At 46.3% G+C, this 25,601-nt stretch overlaps 1 protein-coding gene across 2 annotated transcripts; it reads left to right on the top strand.

Annotated features, from left to right (window-relative positions):
- Positions 1-10: 10 nt before the first annotated feature.
- On the top strand, positions 11-25,586 carry fmn2a (formin 2a). 2 transcript variants are annotated; one of them, XM_049736282.2, is made up of 18 exons: positions 21-393; positions 1,782-3,689; positions 5,706-5,863; positions 7,249-7,392; positions 8,354-9,009; positions 9,464-9,605; positions 11,084-11,171; positions 13,211-13,272; positions 15,697-15,788; positions 15,869-15,998; positions 16,078-16,224; positions 17,112-17,171; positions 17,809-17,929; positions 19,286-19,378; positions 22,774-22,825; positions 23,868-24,017; positions 24,686-24,767; positions 24,866-25,586. In XM_049736282.2, exons 2-18 carry the CDS (start codon positions 1,817-1,819, stop codon positions 24,890-24,892), a joined length of 4,077 nt encoding a protein of 1,358 aa, XP_049592239.1. In that variant the 5' UTR covers positions 21-393; positions 1,782-1,816; the 3' UTR covers positions 24,893-25,586. The 2 variants fall into 2 exon arrangements, 1 of the variants encoding a protein (XP_049592239.1); XR_011087809.1 differs by lacking the exons at positions 23,868-24,017; positions 24,686-24,767; positions 24,866-25,586 and having other exon boundaries at positions 11-393; positions 17,809-17,950; positions 22,774-22,792.
- The last annotated feature ends 15 nt before the right edge of the window (positions 25,587-25,601 follow it).

Here is a 25,601-nt window from a genome sequence, read left to right on the forward strand (position 1 = left end):
TCTAAAGTAAACTATGCGCCTTGGTCCAAGAATCTCCCAGCTGATTGGTGAGGGTCACCTGTGTCTTCATTAATGGGACGGCACCAACTCGCTCGTCAATTTTCTGGCTTCCATGCCTTGTTTTCATAATTTATACAATGTCACGTAACTTTCTAAGAAACACGAGCCCCTAACGGATTATTTCTTTCACTAGTGTTGCGTTCTTATAGCCAAGGCTGCCGATAAAGTTGTTGGTGGTGGGGCGGGGGTGTCTCATGGAAGATGACCAAGCAAAGCAGACATGTGATGAGGCAAATAGCAACTTCATGTGACCCACGGCTGAGAAGAGGCTCGCAGAAGACAAACAGCCGCTTGTGTTGTTTCCTTCAGTCCGTCTGCCAACGCTGCACCCAGGCAAGTTCGCTCTCCTTTCTCTCATCTTTTCGTAAGATTTCATATCTATCCTGATGTTTTTTTTAACGAGATTGATGTTTGGACGATGCGTTCAGGAGGAAGCTTCAGTGCCTGGTTTAAACACTTTGAGATAATTGTCCCCAGTGGGCCTATATGACATTCTGGCTGCAAGATTTGTTCTGTTTTGTCATCTTCTCTGCACAGTTTCGTCACTTTTAGAAACGCTCAAAGAGAAAGTACATCTTGATCGTTGCCGTTGGCCAGTGCTGCTTTTTGTGCACCACACCCAATAGGCCGATAATATGCTCAATGCTACCAAATTTCGCTTGGGAGATGAGAATTTGTAAATTACAGTCAGCTGTTTGACATTTGGCGTCTGTGTTTACATGTCAGCTGACGGTTAAATTAAATGAACAAAATCGTACAGTGTATTTTTGAAAACAAGAGTTTGTCAGTTAAAATCAGTTATTTATATCCTGGCATGTCAGCTGACGTCAAAATTCTGTTCACTATTTGCTACGTATGTTTTACAAGAATTTGATCGGTATCTGGTGTAAATAAACATTTTAAGCTTTAGAATGTGATCACCCAGCGTGTTGAAAATGTCCTGTCCTGTCTTGTCCCATGCGTTGTCTTGTCTACTCTTTTTGTCTCGGGGTGTAACACAGAAGTTTCTCCAACAGTGCCGATCAATCGTCAATATATCGTCAACACACATCGTTAGCTTAGTTGACTGGTTCTTTTATCACAGACAAATGACTGGGTAGCACGTTCGCCTCACAGTTAGGAGGGTGCGGGTTCGATTCCACCTCCGGCCCTCCCTGTGTGGAGTTTGCATGTTCTCCCCGGGCCCGCGTGGGTTTTCTCCGGGCACTCCGGTTTCCTCCCACATTCCAAAAACATGCTTGGTAGGCCGATTGAAGACTCCAAATTGTCCCTAGGTGTGAGTGTGAGTGCGATTGGTTGTCTGTCTCTGTGTGCCCTGCGATTGGCTGGCAACCAGTTCAGGGTGTCCCCCGCCTACTGCCCGATGACGGCTGGGATAGGCTCCAGCACGCCCGCGACCCCCGTGGGGACTAAGCGGTTCAGAAAATGGATGGATATTTACCTGCCATGTTTCGGCGTGTACTTTCGCCTTCATCAGTGACATTGGTGTAGGTGTGACACTATGATGAAGGCGAAAGTACACGGCGAAACATGTCAGGTAAATAAAACAACCTGAATCATTTGTCTGTGATAAAAGAATCAGTCAACTAATTTATAAGTGAAGACAAAATGAAGTTAATACAGCTGACACATCGTTAGCGTTATTTCTCCCTATGAGGCCTCCCAATCAAACGAATAACCTAAATTTATCTTTCCACAATTTCCATCTGCCAAATCTGCAGGTTCCTCCCCCGAGGGCGACGCCTCAGTGGCTACCATGCAGACGATTAACACTGTGGAGAACCAAGTGCCTTTTCTCAAAGAGAGTTTCTTCACCAGCACCTTCAAAGACAAACGCAAGAGCAGCGCCACCGGCATCCTACGGCGACAGCAGCAGTCTTTCGGAGCTCAGCAGCAAATTTCCGGTCTTCCCGAGCATCTCAACGCGTTACCCTCTGAGCAGCGGCGCTTTCGCTCCAACAGCAGCCCGTTATGCAACAGACCTGAATGGAGGGGGGCAGATGGGGAGAGAAAGGAGGGGCAGTGGGAGAGGAAGGATCAGAGCGCCCTGACTGGAAGGGGGGGCGAGCGAGGGATGAGCGTCGGTGGCGGCGAGCCCGTGGCCGTCACCGCCAGTCTCCGCCTCCTCTCGTCGTCATCGGCAGCAGCATCCTCACGGCTGCCTCAGAGTGCATTGCGTAAGCAGGCGGGATTTGGCGTTGGAACCCGCGAGGACCCCGGGCCACATGCCGGCTCTCGACCCCAGCAGCACGGCTTCTTAGCCAGGGGGGTCCGCCTGCTCCGCAGCATGGGCAACCAGGAGGCCAAGCAGAAGAAAGCGGGCAACGACGCGGGAGGCAAGGATGGAGAGGCTGGAGAGAGGGAAGTGGAGAAGAAATCCAAAAAGTCCAACAAGACCAGCAAAGGGGAACAAAGTGAGAAGAAGAAATCTAAGTCGGATTCCAAGGTGTCAGTGTTCTCCGGGATGAAGATCAGGAAGACTTCCAAGGCCAAGGGATTGTCCAAGGACTTTTTGCTGGAGGACGAAAGGTCGCTCCACGCAACTCGTAAAGCCGGAAGGGAGGCCAGCCTGTCACCCGATGAGATGGCCACGTTGTCGGATTTTGAGGGCGACTTAAGCCGCTTGACGGCGGGCAGCCGGAAATCTACCCTGGATGAATCGTGCCACAAAGCCGGCTCGGAATCCGACGGGGACATCTACAGTTTCCACTCGGCCGCTGCTGATGCCGAGGATCTTCTGTCGGATATCCAGCAAGCCATCATAGTCCAGCGTGAAGACTCGGCCGAGAAGCATCAAGCTTTGAACGGCAAATCCGAGAATGAAAGCACGCTCATGCCGAGAGATTGGTCCGTGCCCGGCTCGCTGAGCGAGAGTGGACCGTCCTCTGCGCCGGACACGGAGAGGAGCAGTGGAAGCCTTTTCCCGAAGACCAATAGCACCTTCAGCTTCCCAGATTTAACCACCACCCCGTCCTCTTACGAGAGTGCCGAGGACGACCTGGAGAGCCCCGTTCCGCGCAGTCAAGCTAACCGGAATGCTCAGGGCAATTTAGCAGGTGCGCCGTGTGTCCGGCTTGAACCCGCCGGCGTGACAGCGCCCGCGGGGGCTCACAAGAGCGCAAGCAGCACCGACTTATCTTTTAAGCAAGGGGAGGAGGACCGCAACGCCAGCCGTGACTTCCTCTCCCTGAGGAAGAAGAGCAGCCTTTCCATCAGCCTGCTGACGACCGAGACCCCGCCCAGGGCGGCTTCCGCCATCTCCCCGTCCACCGTCAAACTTTACCCTCCCGTGCACCCCTCCTACGTTAAGACCACCACCAGGCAGCTCAGCTCCCCCATCGGTTCTCCTCTCACCAGTCCCTGCGTGCCCAGAAGAACCGACACGGGAGAGCCCGAAGATCTCCAGGTCGTCAGGGGGCGCAAGCAGAGGTCCAGCTCCATCGCGGGGCCCCTCGGGACATCGGAGGACTGGTACGGCGTAGCGGACGGTGCCGGAGATGGAGCCGTCTTCTTGGAGCAGGAGCAAGTGGAGAAGGGAGCTATGTACTGGACACTGGGCTCCAGGAGAGCCCAGTATGGACACTCAAGGTCTTCCAGGGGGACGGCTTCCTACCTGGACATCTTCTCTGGTAAGTCCCGATAACACATACGTACAGCTGAAGGTTTTTCAATGATGTCAAGAGGACGGAATAGAAATAACAATGGAGCAAACATTATTAAAAATGGGTTCATTCAAAAACCAAATATTTCTTGATCATCAAATTGAAATGGGACAATTGTGTTGACCTGAAGTTTCAGGAAGTTCAGTCTTAGTCTGGGGAACTTTGATCAGTCACTTGAGCGTGTTGAGTCGTTAGCATAAGACCAAGATGTGCCTTTAAAGAGTGGATAAATGAAATATTGAGGCATATCCCACAGGAAGTAGAGCAGAAAGCAAGACATCTGCTTTGCAAAGTGCCCCTGAGAAAATCAGATAAAAAAAAAAGAAAATACATCTGATAAAAAAAAACATCAGCTTTTACTTGATCGTTTCATGTCATTCCACAAAGGCTAGCATGTGACTCACAAGACTTTGCTGGAGTCTGAAAAAAAGAAAAAAAGTGTTCCTAAAGTCTTCACACGTACGAGAAGAGAAAATTTTGAACTGCGTTTCATTAACACCGCAAAGTTGATTCACAGTTTTGATAGAATAGTGACGTTTCAAAGAATGTAAGCATTCCATTTGATTATTTATTTTATCCTTAAACCTTTTTTTTTTAATTTCAGTGCCCCCCTCCCAAAGAAAAAAAAAAGTGGATTATATGAGCTATTTGACCTTTCTATCCGTGTGGCCGTGCTGCTTTTTCAACATTTACCACACAGCTCAATCAGCATTTGACAAATTATTATGATGCAACTGTTAAAAAAAACAAATGCTCTTGATTGCACTGTGAATTCAATCTGGAAGCCTCCCCAAAATCTGAAAATGATCATCTTCTGATTCGACGTGAAGGCCTCGTAAAACAATTGAGAGTCTCTTCTTGAGTGTGTGTCTATTAAAACAATGCTACCTTGTCTCCTTCTGACGCATGAGATGAGCTCAGCTGCTCTCCACTCGCTCTCAGTGTGTGTGTTTGTGTGCCCTAAAACAATTGACACCATGGCAATACACACATTTGCAGATTTAACCACAATGCCTCATTGGGGACGCTAAACCAAAGTGACAGTTTATCTGCGTGGCGCTGATGAGTCATGACGTCGATGTCATTTCACATTTCGTCAACAAAGAGGTGCATTATGAAAACAAGCAAGCAAATATTGAGAATACCTTCAGTGTACGGGAGTGTGTGCTGATTTGTCTTGCGTAGCGGTTACTGCGTCTGCTCTGCATGTGACACTGCGGAATTTGCGGAGCTTTCCAGGTCACACACAGCCCTGAGGAGGGATGGACGGTGAAGGGGAAGCGTAGCCAAAACTATTTGCAACAGCCAGTCATGAGGAAAAATTGACATTATTCTGTTTCCTTCACGGAACTCCAGTTCTCCCGGGAATTGAGGCTTTGCTCAAATTATTACAGTATCCTGTGTTCCCAAACAATCACTTAAAAAATTGTTTTACCACTCGCACACATGTTAAACACATTCAAATGAATTCAGACTGTGATTGTTCTCTCCTGTGCTCTCCAAATAAGAAGCCGAGAGTGCTTGCTTCAAGTGGTGTGCCACTCTCAGTTGACGTATACAGCCAATCATAAACAAAAGAGTATGTTAAAACACCTAAATGTTCCAATCAAATCATAATTATTCATCTTAATTTAGTCAGAGGCAAGTCTGCTAGATTAATGATAACGTATATTAGAAAATTCCATAAACGGTGTGTTGTGTGTTTGTGGTGCGCGCTTCCAGAAGACCTCAGTGCTTATATTTAAAGCAAACAGCATGTAGCCGGAAGGCCAGAATTACAAAAATAAGTACTTTCTTGCATCTTGATAAGGTGCAGGCACATCATCAACACCTTCACATCACAGTGGCAGGCGTTTTAGCATGCAAGTGTTTCATTATCACATTCTCAGCTCTCATCCATTTTAAACAATCTGTTCACATTTACTCGTCGTTTTGGGATCGAAGCTGTTTGCTGTGCCGTTGCTAACGCTAGCATGTCTCCAGGCCGCACTCTGCTGGACAGGCTGTGTATGCACCAGGACGAGGGCTCGTCCGAGGAGCAGGCCCAGGAGATGTGTCAGCGAATGTTGACTCGGGGCCTACTGCACCCCTTCGGCGACATCGGGGAGGATTGTCCCAGCAACGCCAAGCCAGCATTTAACGTAAGCCTGGACAAAATCACAAAAAGATTGTTGCAAAATAGTACATTACCATCATCTATGCAGAAATCCCTTTTAATTCATTTACGATTGACAATAATGGAAAAAAATAGTGCGACTGCCATCATCCTCACCCTCAGGAAAGACATTCTTTGGAGTACAAAAGGCCTTCCTGAAACACACTCATCCATGTTTCGCGCATGACTGGATTAAAACGTCTCCGCCGCCCACTCCCACGGTCACAATCAGCGATGCTCGCGTCAACCATCTGCTGACCACGTTATGTAACCGCTCCACGTGCCTCCAGCCAGCTTAGCCAACCCACACTTACCAAGCAAATAAATAATAAAATTCTGTCTGGGGTTTGTACCGGCACAGTCTTTCATTATTCCATTAGTTAGCTTTGCCAGAAATAATCGAGGGTGGGGGGTGCATTCCCATTTTCTCTCTTTTTAAATTCATACTGATACAGTCGATCATGTGAGCCTAATAAAAGGAAGGGGGGAAAATGAAACATTTAGGAGACATAAAACATAAGTGGCTGAAATTAATTAGCTCCAGGGAGGCATTAGACACAAGCTGTGCGTTTGGGTAAAAATAATTGAAGCAGAGTCTGGTAATTGAGTGGGGGAAAAAAAATCTCATTTACCGTAATTTCCGGACTATAAGCCGCACCGTACTATAAGACGCACCAGCTAAAATTCTGGGATATTTTAGTTTTTTTTTCTTACATAAGCCGCACCGGACTATAAGCCGCACGTGCACATGAGTTTTTTACAAAGAAAGACAGTACACAGAAAGCCTTTTTAAAGTTTTAATAAAATAATTCAACATGTCTTTCTAAACATTGCCTGCGATGCAGCAGTAGTACCGCAGCAACACGGAAGTGTGCACTGCTTTGTGTAATCTCTGAGTCACATGGCAGAGTAAGAGAAAGGGTATAGAGCCCTTTGACGCAGGTCACCTAGCGTGCATTCCTACTAAAGCTCATAATAGTCACAAGCAACACAGCGAGAATAAGCAGCAGCCATAGTAGTGTTTCAAAATAGTATTTTTGTTGTTGTTTTTTCTTCAAGATACCGCACAACAGTGGTCCACAGCCTTTTTACGAGTGTATAAAAGTGATCAAGTCATCACAAAAATCACGAAAAAAAACCTTATATAAACCGCACCTGACTATAAGCCGCAGGGTTCAAAATTTTGGGGAAAAGTCGCGGCTTATAGTCCGGAAATTACGGTACTCCTTGTACATCCCTTTAAAGGAAGCCATTTTGTTTTTGGATTTCTTTTTTGTGTCATTTACATCCATCCTCAGTTAAAGCAAACAGACTGGGTCGTCATTTGTTTCCAGGTTGTTTGACATTGTAAAAAGTCTCACCTGTTTGCAGGCGGAGCAACTGTACACCTGGGCCACCGTGGGGCTGCCGGTGTCATCGCACTTGTGGGAGCTCTACGGCGGCAGAACACCAGCCAGAGCGCCGAGTTCCAAAGTAGCTTTGAAGGCCAAGTCAGCGGTGCCGTCTCACCCTCAGGTTTGTAGAATCCAATTGGGACGTGACCGACCGTTTGCCGTCCACTGATTCTCTAAATGGGAGCGAGTTCCAAAAGCCGCCACCAGAGGCCAGGCTTGTCTCACTTGACCAAGCACATCGGACCTCCTTGTTTAGTAGGAGAAGGAATAAATAAGAGGCTTCTCTTTCCATTCAAGTATGTGAGCAGAGGGGGGCTGCTGCTACCGCACACTAAAGTGTTGCGGTAGCAGCCCCCACCCCCCTGCCCCCCCTTGCCTCATTTGAGGCCCAACCAGAGAGACTCACTGTCTCTGGGGTCAAATCTCCAGCTATCCCTCTCATCCACTCTGGAGCCATGAGGTCTGATGGAGCCGAGACGTTGGAGGCTTTGCTTGACCTGCACGTAGCTTACACTCGGCTTTTTTTTTTTTTTTTTTTTTTTTTTTTTTAGATCGGGGTATTTGGGATTGATATGTGAGATAATAGATGATGTGTCCAGAAAAGTCCCTCAGTCAACATCCACGGAATGCCGTGGATTTGAACAACCAAACTTGGATGTGTTCTTTTTTCTCATGTGCTGGGAGCATGTCTTTGAGATTTATGGCACATCTGTCCCCAATGAACAGTAGTGCAAATTACCAAATCATTTTATGCATGGTTGAAGCTCTTGATATGTTTGTAAGGCTTAGATATCATTAGTGTTATACATAAATTTTCAAAGGTGCTACTAGACACACATAAAATGTGAAATGTTAAAGCAAATCATTATTTCTGGATTACTCTGTCAAGTGATTTACTCTAAAAGCATTCCTGAACAGAAAAAAAAATGAGTCTCCTCAGTTGAATGCCTGACTTGATTTGTTTTTCTTTCATAAATGTTGTAAAATGTGTTCTTCGGTTTGGTCTGATGAATGGAAGCAGTGCGCTGTATATTTGATTTAACATTTTCATGGGGTTTTTTTTTTTTTTTGTGCGCTAACAGACAGAGCCCAGCAGGTTGAAGTCAGGTCAGTCGTCCTCCGAGGACGAAGGTGGTGTCATTTCCCAGCTGGAGAAGACCATCCTGGACCTTCGCGTGAAGATGGCCGTGCTGCAGAGTCAGCAGGTTGCCTCGACAAAGGCCGGCGGGGATGACGGCAGGGGCCGGGAGGTGTTTGTCCAGACCTCGCCGCTGGGAGACGGGCTGAAGTCGAACATAAGCACCAGCCTCCCCAAACCCGAGGTGAGCTTTGTCTGCACGTGCCAGCAGAGACAGGAGAACAAGACGATCCCGCCGCCGCCGCCTCCTCCACCTTTACCTGGACTTGGATCTTGCCCCCCTCCACCACCTCCACCTCCTTTACCTGGACTTGGATCCTGTCCCCCGCCACCGCCTCCTCCTCCACCACCACCACCACCACCGCCGCCCGGTTTTGGAGCTCCACCTCCTCCTCCCCCACCGCCGCCGCCGCCTCCCGGAATGGGCCCCCCTCCTCCACCACCGCCCCCGGGCCTCGGCCCCCCACTCCCACCACCACCACCAGCGGGCCCCAGGATCTCCACTGCGGTCCAGGAAGCCGCTCCTGCCAAGGCCATGATTGAGCCCCCCAAGCCAATGAAGCCCCTCTACTGGACGCGCATTCAGCTGCACGCTAAGAAGTAAGAGCACAGCGACAGATAGGCATCGCTGGCACTGAGCTTTTCTCCACGTAGGAGAGAGGAAACTTGTCCACTTAAGATAAACATCTGCCACGTACGATGGTGATGCTCAACCTTGCGGAAAATGAATGTGATGCAGTCCAGGCGCCGCGACCGCAAATGAATTGTCGGGCAACACAATTTGGTTCCTAAGTCAACTTAGGAACATTAGAGGAGGATTTAAAAATAGGCTGACTACTCCCCAGTGAGGTAGTTCTTAAAATAAATTTGGGCTCCAATCTCAGATTAGGTTTTCCTCCAGATTTGTGCAGAAATTTTGAGTGGTTCTTTCTTGGTTCTTGTGACAGACACTCAAAAAGGTTTTTAGGCCAACAGTGCTGTGGGAAATGTTTAAAACTGAGCTAGTGAGAGCTTTTGTATGTTTTCACTAAACAGCGTTTCTGTCTGTCTGCAGGCAGAGCGCTTCATTAGTTTGGGAGAAAATTCAAGAACCGACGGTGGACTTTGAAGAATTTGTGGATCTCTTCTCCAAAAGTGCTGTCAAAGAGAAGAAAAAGCCCATTTCTGACACAATCAGCAAGTCCAAAGCCAAGCAGGTATGGATGCCTATGTTTGGGGATCCCTCAGGGCTCTTAGCTTAGCCCACTGAGGCGTGCTTCCAGGCAGACACTTATTATGTGGCGTGAGCTCTGGCTCCCGTCAGACTCCCGCCCGACCATGTGATGGCGGCCGGCCAGTATTTCGCGTGCGGCGGAAAGAAACCTCGCGGTGGCGATGACTCCTTGTGGGGGGATGAGGGGGGGCTTTGGGGATCGAAGCCTGGGAGCCGTATTTCATGATGCGGTTCCTCCCATTGTGCTCACTGCGTGATTCACTTTTGTGGACCAGAGCGTCTGTCTCGCTTTGCCAGCACACTTCATGCTAGTCCATCAATCAGCCGGCGAAGAAATGTTTGATCTCCGACGCAAACATGTTCTTGTCAGGATTTGTATGTTGAATGCATTTAACAGCTAAATGATGTGAATAGCACAAATAATATTATTCCGAGGAAGTGCTTTTCCCGTCCGTGAGGAATCCTCTGACAGTTTGCGAAGCGGAAATGCGGTTTTCGGGAATGAAAATGATTTCATGGGGCTGGGTGACTTCCAACCGACATGTGAACATCTCCCCGAAACTTTCCGTTGAAGTGAAAGTTGGAAGCTTCCTTGAACATTTACGGCGTGAAACCCCCCCCCCCCCAGGTCAAATTGACTTCTTTTCGTCTGCCGTCTCATCTCAAAAGCTTTGAATTCTTTTTTTGTGTCCGTCCTCTGTTCTTTTTTATTTCAATTGATCAAGGAGGTCTGAGAACACTTAAGTGGACTTTAAATCACTTTAATCTTCAGCTCATCACTCGCTGTGAGCAGAGCAAGTACAGAATGTGGCTGTCATGCAGCCAAACATTTGCAAGCATGGGGCTCGACGTCGTGTCCTCTTTTCTTCTGTTTGAACATTTTGAACCACATGGTTGCGCCATCTAAAGCGCTTAGCCTTCAGAGGCACAACGAGTGACAAATTCAAAGGGACAAATGAGTAAATTCGGAGAGACAGATTGATAGATGCGGCCTGTTGGATCTCAGCGGTCACGGTGGCACGGCACTGCTTTTGGACAACAAGAAATGCGTCTGAGCCCGATGCTTTTGTAGTGAGCCAAGCAAAATAATTGGAACTTCTTCATTATTCAAGAAGTTTCATTTTTGTCTTCTCTTCAACGTGACCTTACGACAATCTTTGTGTTGGTTTGCTGATCATAACAGGAGATTCAAAACTTTTTCTGTTTCTACGGTTGGGAGATGGTTGATGGAGAGGATGTGGCGGTAAAGTAAATTGAGAAGTCATCAATCAACAAGACAGCATTATAATTTCATATAAATGTTTGTGGTTAGCAGGCTTGTGTGCGCTGCCACACAAGGAAATTGGTCATGATCATGTCTTTTGGAACATGTCAATTATTAAAGGCTTGGACTCGTTTGTTTTTCTTCTTCTGTTATGCTCACTTGACATTTGTCTGTTTTTTTTTTTTTTTGCCTGGTAGGTAGTGAAGCTTTTGAGCAACAAGCGTTCTCAAGCTGTCGGTATCCTGATGTCCAGCATCCATCTTGACATGAAGGACATCCACAATGGTGAGTCATGTTCTCATGTAATAAAATTATCAAACATACAAAAAAAATGAATCTCACTGGCCTTGTTGACATAGAGACGAAAAATGAAAACGCAGCAGAGGAATCAATGTATTCCAGTTTGGCATGCGTAGCGAGTAGCAGCCCAAGATGGCCGCCGGTGGCTAGGGTTAGTTTTGCACTTTCCTTTTGGTTTCAGCCCCTCCAATAATCGTGCGACTGCTTTTCTCTGACTTGTCAAGCCGAGTGACGTCACCCCGGAGATGATGACGAGAACGGACTTTCTTCCTGTTTGACTTTGTCTCTGATTGCTCCGCCGTCGTCACTCATCGACGTGTCTAAACACCGGCTCTCCTCAACAACAAATTGTAGATGCTTCACATTTTGGGTGACCGTAATTAACTCTGAAGCATGTCGTTGCCCGGGAAGCCTTTCCACAGTTTTTGTGTGGAACGTGAGGTCATCCGTCCGAGGTCGGCGCCGGAGGGCATGCGAGGGCCAAGCTCATCAGCATCGTCGTTCATCTCCAATGTTAGGACAACTGTTAGCATAGCGCGCCATTAGCGCTGATTGGAAACGTCCGTCCGTATATCACAGAGATCAAGATGATTGAAAAGATACAAGAGCTTTTGTGAAGCGTGTGTTAGTCAGCCGTCACGGCTGGATGAATGCTTGTGTCGTTCCAAAACAGTCGTTGGCAAAAATTGCTACTTTCATAAGAAAATGTTCCCAAGATGTAATTGATCTTCGTGAGATGGGGAAATGAGGCCCTGTCGACGCGCTCAAGTAATTGTCACTTTTGACGCCGTGAATCATGCGCTTTATTAGCCGGCGATAAAGATGGCGCCGGCTGTCATCGTTTGGACATCTCAAGCACTTCTGATTCACACGTTGAGCCGGCTCCCTGGTCTACGTCGTCGCTGTTTCCGGGCGACCGGTCAACACGCGCAGCTGTTGTTGTTTGTCTCGTGTCCGCCGTCATTTCAACATGGCGCTCCATCCGTGTCGCAATCCGCGCAAACGTGCTTTCATCGAAAACAACCTGCCAGATTCCAATTTGGTTTGAATGAAAACCAAATGCTGTGTGCAAGCGAGAAACAGCAGCAACCAAGGGTCAAAAAGAACTCTTTAGGAGAACGAGATGGCCGAGACCAACGCGAAAGACTTTGGCAGATCCGATTGCACCAGTTGCCCGAGGCGCTTCTCTCGAAGTCGTACCTCAATCTGGCACGACCACGATCCTTAACCTTTAATTTCAAAACCAGCTTCCCCAATGACATCAATTATATATTTGGAATAATTTATTCTAAAGTTCAAAGTGTTCCCCTCATAAAACGGCCGTTTTAAAGAGGACCTATTATGGGTACAAGACAGCTTGTACCAAGACATTTCCTGACTATGGCAACTCCCCAAAATTCACTTGAATTTTCTCCATTTGAATACATGAACATTTCTTTAATCTGTTCCAGCCATAAAAATTTTTAAAAAATCAGTATCAGAAGGTCTCGTTGTGTACGGGGTCTAGGTTGTGAACGTAACAGAGATGAGTGTTTAACTGAGCGATGATGCGCACGAAGCGCCAACAGGCCGGCCTCAACAGCGTCGAGCCCGAGGCCGTGTTTGTTTTTAAACATTTACTTTGAAAGGATTAATGTTCGCCGGCGCCCGAGACAAAAAGGCGACGGCAGGAATTCAAACACGTGAGTTTAAACGCACGTCAGCGTAGCACTGACACATTTCGAAGACTTTTGTATTTATGTTGTTCTTTGCGGCTTTGGTTCTGGTTAGACGACCTGAGGGGTCCGGATTTTGGTCCGAGACCATTTCAAGATTTATAGATCAAGTCTTATGGGGCGAACAGATTAGCCTTGGAACTCCTCAATTCACTTTGACAAAGTTCCCTGGCACAGAGTTGCCACGTGATAGCTGCAAAGCACTACTTTTGTTTAAATGAAGCTGCTGAGCTTACATCAACATGGTTCCTTGGTACCAACAGAGAATCTTGCTTTGCTGTTTTTAATGCCTTCTCCTTCCTCCCTCAGCTGTCCTCAATATGGACAACACTGTGGTGGATCTGGAGACCCTGCAAGCGCTTTATGAGAACGTGAGTATCCAAAACATCGGAGGGTGTCACGGTTGCTCTGAGACGGCTCGCGTCTTGTCTTTCTCTGGAAGAGAAAGATGGGCAAGTCTCGCGCTTTAGGTCATCAATCTGAAGCTGTAAACATTTCTGCGCTTTCCCGTCAACGCGCAAAGGCGAGCGGCACAAGGCAACGGAAGAGTTTCCCGCCTTCTTCTTTCCTTCGAGCTTTTATTTTGATAACGACGCTTGCGACATGCTGCCACATTTCACGCCGTCGACACAAAAACTGGCAGAAGGGAACCCGAGAAGGATTTGGTGAGATGTGATTCAAGCAGGCGACCGTCAGCTGTCAGCATTTTTTTTTGTTTTAACTTGCGAAACCACAATTCGCACAATTGCCGTCCTTTGATTGCAAAAACGGAGAAATCAATTTAGGCCATCGAGTTTCCAGAATCCCGCGGCATGTTTTTCCACTCCACGCCACTCTGCAGCAAAGAGATTTTTCACTTGAGATGTGGCGTTTCCTGCCTCCCCTGTAACGGGTTGAACCAAAGGACACGGGCATTAGGCACCAAAGCAAAGCGGCTCGCCGCAAAGCGTGTGATGTGACGGGTGGGCCAGAATAGGGGAGCCATGATTTAACACGCTAAATATGTTTTTGTCACGCTGGATCTGATCGACTCCCCCCTCCCCCCCCCATTCCGTCAAAGTGATTAACGAGGACACTGACGAGCGCATTGTGCCTCCAGAATATTTACCTTGATGCCTATCATTGGCACGTTTCACTGCTCTGACAATAAAAGTATTCATTGGGAGCCCAAACAATAAAGAGCGGGTTCTAAACATGAGCACGTGTTCCGGTTTGAAGATGCTGTGAAAACCTTCTGAATTGCTTCTCCGCCAAGGCCGTATGAAACCTCCTAGCAACGCTCCATTCCGTGGCGGCTGACCTTGACCACATAGACAAGAAACTTGTTTGGCTAGGTCACACGGCTAAGTGCAGTGTGAAAAGGGCTTCGGGGTGATAGAAAAAGAAACGCAAATAGGCAGCGCGACTCCGCTGCATGTCGACGACGGAAACAAGGCAAGCTGCCGTTTCGAACCGACATGTCAAGAGCCTCCTCTTACCTCTCAACTGCTCGCTCACCCCACGATTTGGAAGCCCTCTCGCCCCTCCCCTCCCCTTCGCCGCCTTAGGCTGTGTTATTGAGTGGAGGAGCCAAATTGTTTCCCTTTTGTATTGCGAGACTCCATCCTGTCTGTGGGTCTCCAGACCCCTAAACCACAGTTGGCAGCACAGTCAGCCTGTCTTGAGGAATGCGAGGGGGCTTCTAATGGTTACGCCCTCGCTCGCTAGCTCGCGAAAGAGAAGGCAGCGCAGCGCTCCCTCACTTTCCTCAGCACAAACTGAAACCCGGCACACTGATGGATTTTTCTTCTATTTTTTTCTCCCTTTCTGCGGGCGTAGAGTCGCTCAGTCTGCGATCTTGCGGATTATAGTCGCTCCTGTGCTTTGAACAATAAGCCATTAAAAGGGGCTCGCAGTGATAGCGGGAAAAGGCTCGCAATATCACAAGCCGTAATCTGGGCCCAGACTGGCTGGCTGGTCTGAAACTCAGAGCGCTGACGGTAGCAAAATGTCACGCGGGTCACTGGCGGCCGTACGATCTTTTAATGATCGCCTCTTCGTAGCGTGCGGCTCGGGATGTCTTTATATGTTTATGACATTAAAGCCGCGCTCATTTGGAAAGTATTCTCTCATAAACGGCAACGTGAGTGACATAAATGAGAGAATTAGCCGTCGTCGGCTCCCTTTTGCCCAGAACTGGAAAAGCGCGTAATGAATACCACTTGGCGCTCCAAATCTGGCATCGCGGAACATCGTCCAACATTCCTTTGCATTTGATATTCCACATGGGACTGGATTTGCCATGCTAACAAGCGTTGCAACATGCCCTTGCAATTCAAAGATCACACGCTAATGCCTACTTGTCCCCAATTATGCCAAACAGCGCCGGACCGCGCCGCCGCCCTTTGAGGGATCTGCTTTGGGTTAAATATATTTACACTTGAAAACGTCTCGAGAGGAGGGCGACAGAGAGCTCGCCCTCGCCCGCAGGAGGCGACGCTGCGCGGAATACTAATCGGGCCCTCTCAGCCTTTGATGCTCCTTTTTGATGGCCGCCGCGAAGGCCAGTCCCCTGCAAGGTCCAACAGGTGGAGCGCCACTTTTATGTTCTTAAAGCAACGTGTCGGTGCACCTGCACACCCATCAAGGGTGAAATTAAACAACCAGGTGAATCTTTTGTCTTCTGTTAGTGAAAAGCTGTTTTGAATTTTACAGTACAAAATATCTTGAAGGACTTGGAACTGGCCAACGATCCAGTACTCCACTTTGCGACCCATTTGCTTTGAATTATAACACTTTTTTTTTCCATCATTCAGCGAGCCCAAAATGATGAGATGGAGAGCATCCGGAAACACGTGAAGTCGGCGCAAGACAAGGCGGACGCAAAGCCACTGGACAAGCCCGAGCAGTGAGCGAGCGTGCCGCTGTGGGCTATTTGCTACTTGAGCTTCTTCAGTGAATCCAAGCAAACATGCTTCAATTCTTCAGGTTCCTCTTGCAGTTATCGGAGATCCCCAACTTCTCCGAAAGGGTCTTCTGCATCCTTTTCCAGTCCACTTTTTATGAATGCATCACCTCCATTGCCCGCAAAATGGAAATTCTTCAAAGAACATGCAAAGTGAGCTCTTTTATTTCATTTATTCCCTTTTTAATCAGCATTTGCTTGTCTGACTTTTATTTTTTTCTACCTGCGTCAGTCTCTTCAGAGTGGCAAGTGTGTATTGCAGGTTCTGGGTCTGGTTCTGGCGTTTGGTAACTTCATGAATGGAGGGAATCGAACCCGCGGGCAGGCTGATGGCTTCACCTTGGACATTCTGCCCAAGCTGAAGGACGTCAAGAGCAGCGTAAGTGCTTACGAGAAAAGGGGAATATTTTCATGGTATGGGAAATAACAAAAAAAAAGAAAAATCAAAAGTTGTTGAAATTGGACATTTCTAGAAAAAATGCCCAAAAAATCGACGTTACTTTTCGGGTAGTATTTTTTGTGTTGCTCTGTTGAATGTTACCCATATATATATAAGGCACGAACTAACCAGTGCAGCATACGTGTCCAACTTTAGTCATAGTTTGAAAAAAAATATGGTAATTATAGGTAGAGAAATGGCAACACAGCTAAGTGCTTGCTTAAAAGAAGATGAGCAATACTTCAGTATTAGTGTCATGCAAAAATTAAATTAGCCAAATGCTAAATGGTTTTATATCATATCGGAAGCACTCTATGTTAATTGTTGATTGTATTATTGATTACAATATTGATTTGGACAAAAAGATCTCAAGAACAACAGATTGCGTTCGACTTTGGAGGTTCGGCCGAAGATAAAAATAGTCGAGAGAAAGTCATCGGAAAATCTTGACCTCCGGCGGCTCCCTCAACCTGGAATTAGAGTCCGGTCTTGGAACTTGCATGAGCTGCAGAGCTTCGGAGGAGAGGCCGGGGTGTTTACTCGTCTCGCTCAATATCACAGCAGGTCCCGTGTGCCCTTGGCGCCGCCATATAAGGCCGCGATCCTTTGCGGCGCGTCCATAAAGAACATCCCTCTCTGAATTATGACAGCCGGCCAAGCGTGTTGTTACATTGTTCGCCTAACGTCCTGATTGATGCTCCCCTCCTGAGGCCGTTGTTTCTATTCCTGGGCGCCCAGGCACAAATTGAAACGTCCTGCTCCGAGATGATTAGATTAATAAATAAAGGCTTTGGGTTTATTTACGGAGGTCTTTTCCTTTCTTTCAGGATAACTCCCAGAGTCTTTTGTCCTACGTGGTTGCTTACTATCTGAGGCACTTTGATGAGGTATGTTTTCATTTCTGTTTATTTGAATGGCTTTTCCGTTCGGGCCTGATTCCCTCAGAAATCCTTCCAGAGCCCTCTTTTCATCTCCTCTCTCGCCAGAGGATACAATGACTTATCCTTTATCAAATTATTTATTTTTCTTTTCCGTATATACGGCAAACTGAAATCTCTCCCCCCTCCTCCTCCTACCCCGGCTGATTTTCTGTCTCTGCGTTTCGCTCTTCATCTCCCGGCCTGGCTTCGTTCAAACCGGTCGTCCGTGAGCTGGCACGGCATCTAACGAGGCGCTGGTGTAAATAATTAGTTTTCGCCAGATGAGATGAACTCAGGCTCCGAGTTCTGGTTGCCAAGATCAACCTGCATTACATGCTCGCAGAATTCATAATGGCCTTGGAGTGACAGTGATGAAGAGGATCATGATGATTTTTCCCTCCTTTTGCCCAACTTAAATGCTCCTTAATGTGTTGCAAACTCAAATATATCTTCTGAGATTTGTTTGAATTGTACTTAAGTACACGTTTAGAACATTTGCATCAATCTGGCTCGGTGCTCATAATGTATACAAGCGAAGCCTTCCCCAAGTCCGGGAGCCTTTTTGGTGCTTCCCTGCGTCAATGCGTGTGTTGTGCTTCTCCAGAACGCCGGAAAAGAGACGTGCCCCTACCCTCTACCTGAGCCGCACGACCTCTTCCAGGCCTCCCAGATGAAGTTTGAGGACTTTGACAAGGATCTGCGCAAGTTACGGAGAGACCTGACCGGTGAGGTCACCCCCACCTAAGGTCCGCCGACCCGCTTCGGAAGGGCCCGGACTTTTCCCCCCAGCTGCTTAACTCGACCCCCAAGGTGTTATTTGTTTACGGGCGACGCGTGAGGAAACATGTGGCGCCATGAATTATGCACGAGGCCTTTAACATAACTTCTCGCACGGAAACGGAAACTCATTTTCTCCGAAGCTGAGCGTGCTACGGCCGCCGTCGGATTGGCGGAGGTGTGTCGGCCGCCAGATAACATCTGGTTGTTGTCGAGATGACAAGCAGAAACAGATGTGAGCGGTTCAGGACGGGACCCCCGTGGGTTCAGCAGAGCTCCTCGTGAAATTGAGATCAGCATGCATAATGTGCTGCTGCTTTTACTTTCGCTGCTTGTAAACTGCTCAAGAAATAAATTCAATGTCTGATAGGAAGATTTAAACTTTTCTAATATACTGTGACATCTTCATCATCTATAGCTCTAAATTCACTTTGCTTTTGGCTGCGGCCTCCCTCTGGGGCAATTGCCATACCTCGATCAAACACATGGAAAAATAATTTCATTGATTGATCAAGATCTCTGGAAGCAAGTTTGGCTCGCGCTTTGACAAGGAGGTGAAGACCTAACGAATGCGGCTGTTGGGAAACGGGTCGAATCTCTTGCTCTGAGCACTCGGCAGCACTTTCCAAGTACTGACATGTCCGCCGACGGTTACGAATGTACGTATTTTTGTGCAAATAATAAAGTGTGAGTATGTCTCCATCGTCGATTCCCCAAACAAAGTCTGCTCGCTGGGATGTTTTATGCGCCTTTGAGACTAACCCAATTAGCTTGCGTGATACACTTTGCCAAAAAATGTTTTTTTTTTTATGTTAAAATGTATAAGTGGTGAAGAGTGAATCACACTGACTTGAAAATAATAATAATCTTTACTAAAAATAGTTTTCCTCTTTTATTAACAGTGCATGTAATAAGGTCGTGTCACGTGTTGTGAAAGCTCAAGCTAGTTAGCTTTAGCACTTCTTTCCGTCTATCAAAAAGCACATACACATCACTTTACTTTGTGATCTGAGAAACAAAAATGATTGGTAAGTAACCGAATACACGTTGTATGTCTTTTTTGTTTATTAGACTGAAATTTTGTAAACGCATGAACTAGTTAATGGCCTGACAAAATGGACAAGCTAGCAATCAACAGCTAACACTTCCTGGTCTTGGAGCTTGGGAATACCTTGTCTCTGTTTTTCACCTCTACGACCCCAACATTTCAATCATTAAAAAATCATAACAGCAAGGAACTTCACCTTTCTATATTTAGTCTGACATGTGTTCATCCTCACAGTGACCTCATCTTTTTCTTTCAGCGTGCTCCAGAGAGATGGAAAAAGTATGCAAGCTGTCCTCTGAAGACAACCTCCAGCCCTTCAAGGACAAGATGGACGCCTTTGTCAGCCAAGGTGACTTGCTCTCACTTTGTCAATAATGTGGTTATTGTAACCAGCAGGATCCATTTTCCAAAAACCAGCTTGTTGACTCAGTGTCACATTTCATCTCGACTAAAAGTATTTTTCCATCGCCGTGCTCTCACATGGTTTTGCTTCAATAAATGTTCAAATGAGCCGCTATCTCACGGGGAAATCAAAGATTAGAGGAAAAGTCCAAAAACTGAGAGCAGATTTTTTTTTTTTTTTTTTAATATAATATAATTTTTTTCTCCCACCCGCCACGTGTCATTCAGATGTGTTGTCGGCCTGACCAAAAAAAAAACAAAAAAAACCCAGAATCTACCAAACTGGAACTATTTAGATGAGACATATTTGATCTACCGGTAGAGTCAATGTTTAATCACACTTTTACGGGCATGAAGGATGGTTGAAATTCATCCTGCAATAAAAATAGTATCAAGAAGGCTGCATTTGAAGGGGCCTCCGAATCAGGACAGCCGTATCGGTGACATCATAAGCGTTCCGATAGGGATGCTGCAGGATTATCGTGTCGCTTTTGTTGCGCAACAGCAGCAAAACATCGTCCTACATTGCAGGCCTTGCCTCTTTACATAACAATAAATGTATTTGTCTTGTGTTGGCTTTGACCCAGGCGACGTTTAAGTGACTGTGACCAATCTCTCGGAAGGAACACGCCACAGGCTTCGCACCGCCTGCTTTTGTATTCAAATGAGCAAGTATAACGCGGAGCACATGTGGCTCGGCGGTAAAGCTCGCTCGTCCGTTTTTGAAAGAAAGTCTGCAGATGAAAGCTCCTGGCGCCCTCCGTTACTCCCCTCCCCACCACCACTCGCTCCCCTCCGTCGCCGCTCTCCTGCGCTCCCTTTCTGGGTTGTGGAGAGAAATATGGGAGCTCCCACTTTGATTCACATGACAAGCTTTTTCCTCTGAGAGACGATTGCAAGCGTGGAAGTTTTGCTCGCATGGCTCCAGACGAGATTCTTGGGGTTCCGCCACTGTGGCGGTAGAAAGAGGGGAGGGGCGGGGGGAGAAAACTCAAAACAAAACAAGAAAAGAGCCAAATGTCATATTTTTTTTGTTATTTTGCTAATCTCTAAAAGACCCGGGGGTTAAACTGTTTCTGGCTCCATAGTTTGAAACCGCCTTTGTTTGTTTTCTGACCATGAAACTAACCACAGAATAATAGTGGAAGCGGACATGTTAGAAATCTCTTGTTTGGTCTCGCTCCATTTTGCTCACAAACTCTTTGATGCTCAATCTTTGGGCCTTGTCGGATAATCTGTTTCTGATAGACGTCCAGATTATGAGAGGACGGGATCGCTTACATTCTACTCGACATTTTGGATGTTTTGGCCATCATATTGCTAAATTATTATGTTAAATTGTTTTGTTTTCTGTGTAATAATAAAATCTGAAAAAATGGAGATACATACTCTGACAAAAACCCATTCATCCAAATGGCTAATTTATAATCTTCAATGACATTTAGTTTTCGAGAGTACAAGCACGGGGACGAATGTAAATGGCCCGGCATTCAAACCCCGACCCTCGGAACTGTGAGACAGATGTGCGAAACAAACGTGCTAGCCCTGAGTCCACCATGTTGCCCAGATGGTTTTCCATTTGAAATCTAAAGAAATGTCCATCATATCCATGAAATTCGATTTTCCACAATTTGAAATGAAATATAGCTACCGTATTTTTCACACTATAATACGCACTTAAGATCCTTTCCGTTTCTCAAAAAAATGACAGTGTGCTGCGCCTTACGTATGGATGTTGAATCAAAGGTCAATCGCGATCAACTCATTAGTGAAAACCATCCAGGCATTTCTCCAAATAGACAGATTCATCGAGACTGTGCTTGATAATCCGGTACCAAATTACGGTACCGTCTTTATTAATTCTCAGGGCATTGAATCAATCTGGACTGTTCTGGTTATCTTAGAAGTGGTTTTCATCAGTTCCAGCAAAACATTAGGGCAGCACTAACCTGAGTTGATGTGAAAAACATCATTTTAGCTCCACCCACTTAATACATTAGTTAGCAATACGAATATTTTCAGTTACCATATAGGTCATGTCCTCTATTTACCTCATATAAAAAGCAACAAATTTGGACTCAGATAAGGCAAGAACCTTTGCCTTTACATGCATCTTAAAATGTGATGGCGTCCAGTCCAACGCCTGGCGCATAAATCAGCTGCCATCGGTTTCAACTCAAGCACACTACATAAAATGAATTGGTGGAAATTTGCAATGCGATCTTCAGTCTGCAGCCAGCAAATGATCCTCTAAGCTGCCCCCAAAATGTTCTTTGTCAAGAGTTTTAGGAACTGGTCAAAAGTCACCTTGTTGCCTTTCAACACAGCAATTTTTCACAAAGCTATGGGAAGTTCCATCAAAACAAGAACCCAAGCGAGATAAGACGGCTAGTTGAGCGCTCAACAATGTTCGTGTGTGACTGTTTACCTTCTTTTCAAGGAACAAAGCAACTTCCTGATATTGAGCCACATTAATATTATTTACAGATTTATCATATCAATAAACTGACGAGCTGTCATCCCGCAGGAATGGGACTGCGGTCCAATGGGTGATTTAGCACCGCGGAATTGCGTCGGTCCCAGCGGGTTTCTCCGAGATCTTTCGATGCCGCTCTGGCTTCAATTACGCATCGCAACCAGATATTCCCAGGATAAGAGCTGAACATATATTTGCGCCAGGAAAGATTATCTCTTCTATCTGCTGTCACGTCTGCCTCGCAAAACAAATCCATGAGGAGACTTGACTTTAGGACATGTCTGATCATTGACAGTTTCATGCAACTTTAGCGAACATTTATTGACCGTGAGGGGGCTACGTAGACAACTGGCACCGCTGACCGAGGGGGGAAACACGTACCGCTGGATCGAATCGGCCGTTGCTCTTATTCTCAATGGAAACAGGCAGCCTGCGGATCAGAAAGGAGATAAACTAACCTTCATCCAGCCAGGCTGTCACACTTCACCGCCGTTGCAAGTGACCCCGATGGCCGCTGAGATTAGCCTGCTTGAAATTTGGACGAGTGCAGCAGTGCCCCCGTCTTTTGTGCATTGGGGACCGGTTTGTTGTCAAGCGATTTACTACATGGCCATTTCGATTTTGGTTCCTCATTAGGTGATGCCCCTTAAAGAAGTCATGATCGATCAAATATTTTTCATCAGTCTCCAGCTTGATTTGGATACTCTCAGGTGCTAATCTTAAAGCCGCAAAGACGACTGTTGGTCTCCGTGACGGTGGCGGGCGTGAAAGTCATGTACATACAAGTCCGCCTGCCGCTGATCTCATCCTCGCATGCATTCCTTGCTCTCATTTCCACCAAATTGTCTTTTCTTTCTCTTTTTCAGCCCAAACTGAGCTGGAGACGCAGGAGAAACAACTGGCAGACACTCAAAAAACGTAAGCCCTTGATCTGTCCTTCATGATTTTCCCGCACCTCCTTCACCTCGCTCTCTCTCTCTCTGGTAGGTGATTCCTCTTCTTCCATTTCACAGGTTACATAAGGCCCGCTCTTGTGCGTCAAAGCCCTGATTTGTGAGTTTGGAAGTAAAGGCAACACAGGATGATAAATCCAGCAAATCCTTAAAGACCATATTCACAGAGGAACATAATCTTGCCGCTTTGTCAATATTTAGGGCATCTGGTTCCCTCGGTTATGGGGAAGGTGCAGGCCGTCGTTCCGGGGGGCCTCAGTAGACGGGAGGCCCCCCCTGTGCGGTGTCTGCGTTGTTTATCTAAGCGGGGCGAGAGGAGACAGCCTCGGCTCCAGGTTTCTGTTACGGCTGGCGTGGAATGCGTTCCTGCAGCACACTCCAAACAAAGACAGCCCAACCTGTCCACTGTATTGATCCACTGCAAACCGCCTCGCCGTTCAACACCTTGACGGGCCGCGGCTCCAGAGGTTCTGATGGATCGGCGGCGTGCCGCCCTCCCACTTTTCCCCTCATGAACATCTAAACACGTGTCCGTCAAGGTTGGAGGCTTCGAGCTTTCAAGGATGAAACTTGGTCATATTCATCCATATCTTTCCCATGAGTTGTTCATGTTGATTATCTGAGGAATATTTTTTTTGGTACCTTGTATCTTTGGCCACTTTTAATTAAATTCATTCACTACATCTAGAGACACGATAAGAACTTTTTTTCTGGTTGTTTGTCTGCGAATGACTGGCGAGATGTAGCCCTCCAGCTAGCAGACACTGTGTTAGCGTAGCTAAGTGATACGCTGCAGCGCCTTCTGACTCAAGTACAAATTTCTGTCAGTTCTGGAGGCACTGTTTTGTTTCTGAAAAGCATCAAATTCCAAGATAAGCGTCTTGATTCTGCATATTTGCTTGATGCCGCCAATTTTTTGCCATAACTGACTTGTTTTATCTCCCGCTCAAATAGTTTTGTCTGAATGTTCATATTTTCTTTTTTTTTTTGTTCTTCTCTTCCTTCAGCTTCTTGGAGCTGAGCACGTCCTTCTCGGTCAAACCCAAATCGGGAGAAAAGGAGGCGTCGCCCGGCACTCTTTTCGGACTTTGGCATGAATTTTCCACTGATTTTAAAGAACATTGGAAGAAGCAGAACAAGCTGATGCTAAAGGAACGGTGAGTTACACATGACCCACATTAGTACGAGAGATGGATGGTCCTATGGAGACTGTTTGTTCGCTCGCTCGCTCGCTCGCTCACTGACTACATAAATAGCCAGATCCAAGTTAGCATAGATGAGCTTTGTCGAATGTATCTAAAATAGCCAAGCTTAGGTGATTTAGTTAGCTAGCTAAGACAAAGACATATTGGCTAACTTGTTAGCTACATGAATGGAGTCTAGTTGGAAGCAAAAAGAGACGAAATAACCCAAATCTTGATCCTCACTCCTGAAATGAAAAGAACACACGCAGCATCCACTTGGTTTCCACTGCTACGATGGGTACACTGATAACAATGCATGACAACAAAAAGCAAATTGCTCCATGATGCCACACGAAGATCACAAGGTGATACTCGTCAAAGGGCCCGAAGTAAAAGGTCGGCTTGTTCGGCCGGAAAGAATACAAACAAAATTTGAAAGGGTGAACTCTTTGACCTTTTGCTTTGAGCTATCATGCAGCATTTTGTTGCGCGGTGGTGGTCGCGCAATTAAAGATCGTAATCTTTCCTCACTGTGGATTGCTGTGCAAACACACGTCGCTGGCACTGGCAAGTCAACTTTATTCTCCAGAAATATATTTTCTCATACTACTACTACTCTATATTTGTCTCCTGCATTTTAGGTTGAAGATGGCAGAAGAGTGTTTCAGACAGGCCAAGGAAAAAGCATCCTACAACGTCAAACCCAAACATGCAACTGGCATCGTACGTCATCGTTTTTTTTTTTTTTTCCTGCTACTCTACTCTGCTTTTTTTTTTTTTTTCTTGAGTTGTCTGATGAAAATCTCATCTCTCCTCCACAGAAAGCAAAGCTGGGCCAGAAAATGTAAAGCAGAGAACGGCAATCACCCAGGCGACTGTGGTAGTACAATCCGACGTGGCTCCTCAGTCATTTTTACTCCAAAGCGTTCATTTTTTACAAATCAATTTAATACTGTTGTTTATCGCACGTTGGCCTATTTTAAGCGTATCGAGAGTGGAATGCTCAGCCCATTTCTGGCAGCACTTATTGAATTATTGCTGCTTGCAAAAGACAAACTCAGGCCTCGGGGATTAGAGCGGAGAGGCCAGAAAGTGCTCGCTGCAAATTCGTAGCAACACTGTATGCATACGTTGGATTTTAAAAGCCATATGTTTTTTTCTTTTAGTGCAATATCTCAGTCGACTTTACAAGCAAGCAGTTTTTCAATGTATATCATTTTGACACGGTGCCTTATCACACATGAGTTGACAAATGAGTGCTGGACAAGACGGATTTTAGAGACGTAGCATCTGTAATTGAATCTTTCTATTCAGAAAACATGACTTCGCTTTTATCCTGCTTCGTGTTGTGATGTCATGAAGCAAAAATTGCTCACTTTTTTTAATTCTTACCCAGTTCATTTTCTTATTGTCTCATTCCTATCATAAGTGCTATTGGAGCAAGCAGATCACATGACATGTTTAGGATCCAACACTTTTAACCGTGAAAAAGATCTATGTATACATATATATTTATTGAATAAATAATTTACATTAATTTTACATTTTAGGTGCTTT

This window comes from Syngnathus scovelli, chromosome 12, assembly GCF_024217435.2.
Source record: "Syngnathus scovelli strain Florida chromosome 12, RoL_Ssco_1.2, whole genome shotgun sequence".
Taxonomy (NCBI): domain Eukaryota; kingdom Metazoa; phylum Chordata; class Actinopteri; order Syngnathiformes; family Syngnathidae; genus Syngnathus; species Syngnathus scovelli.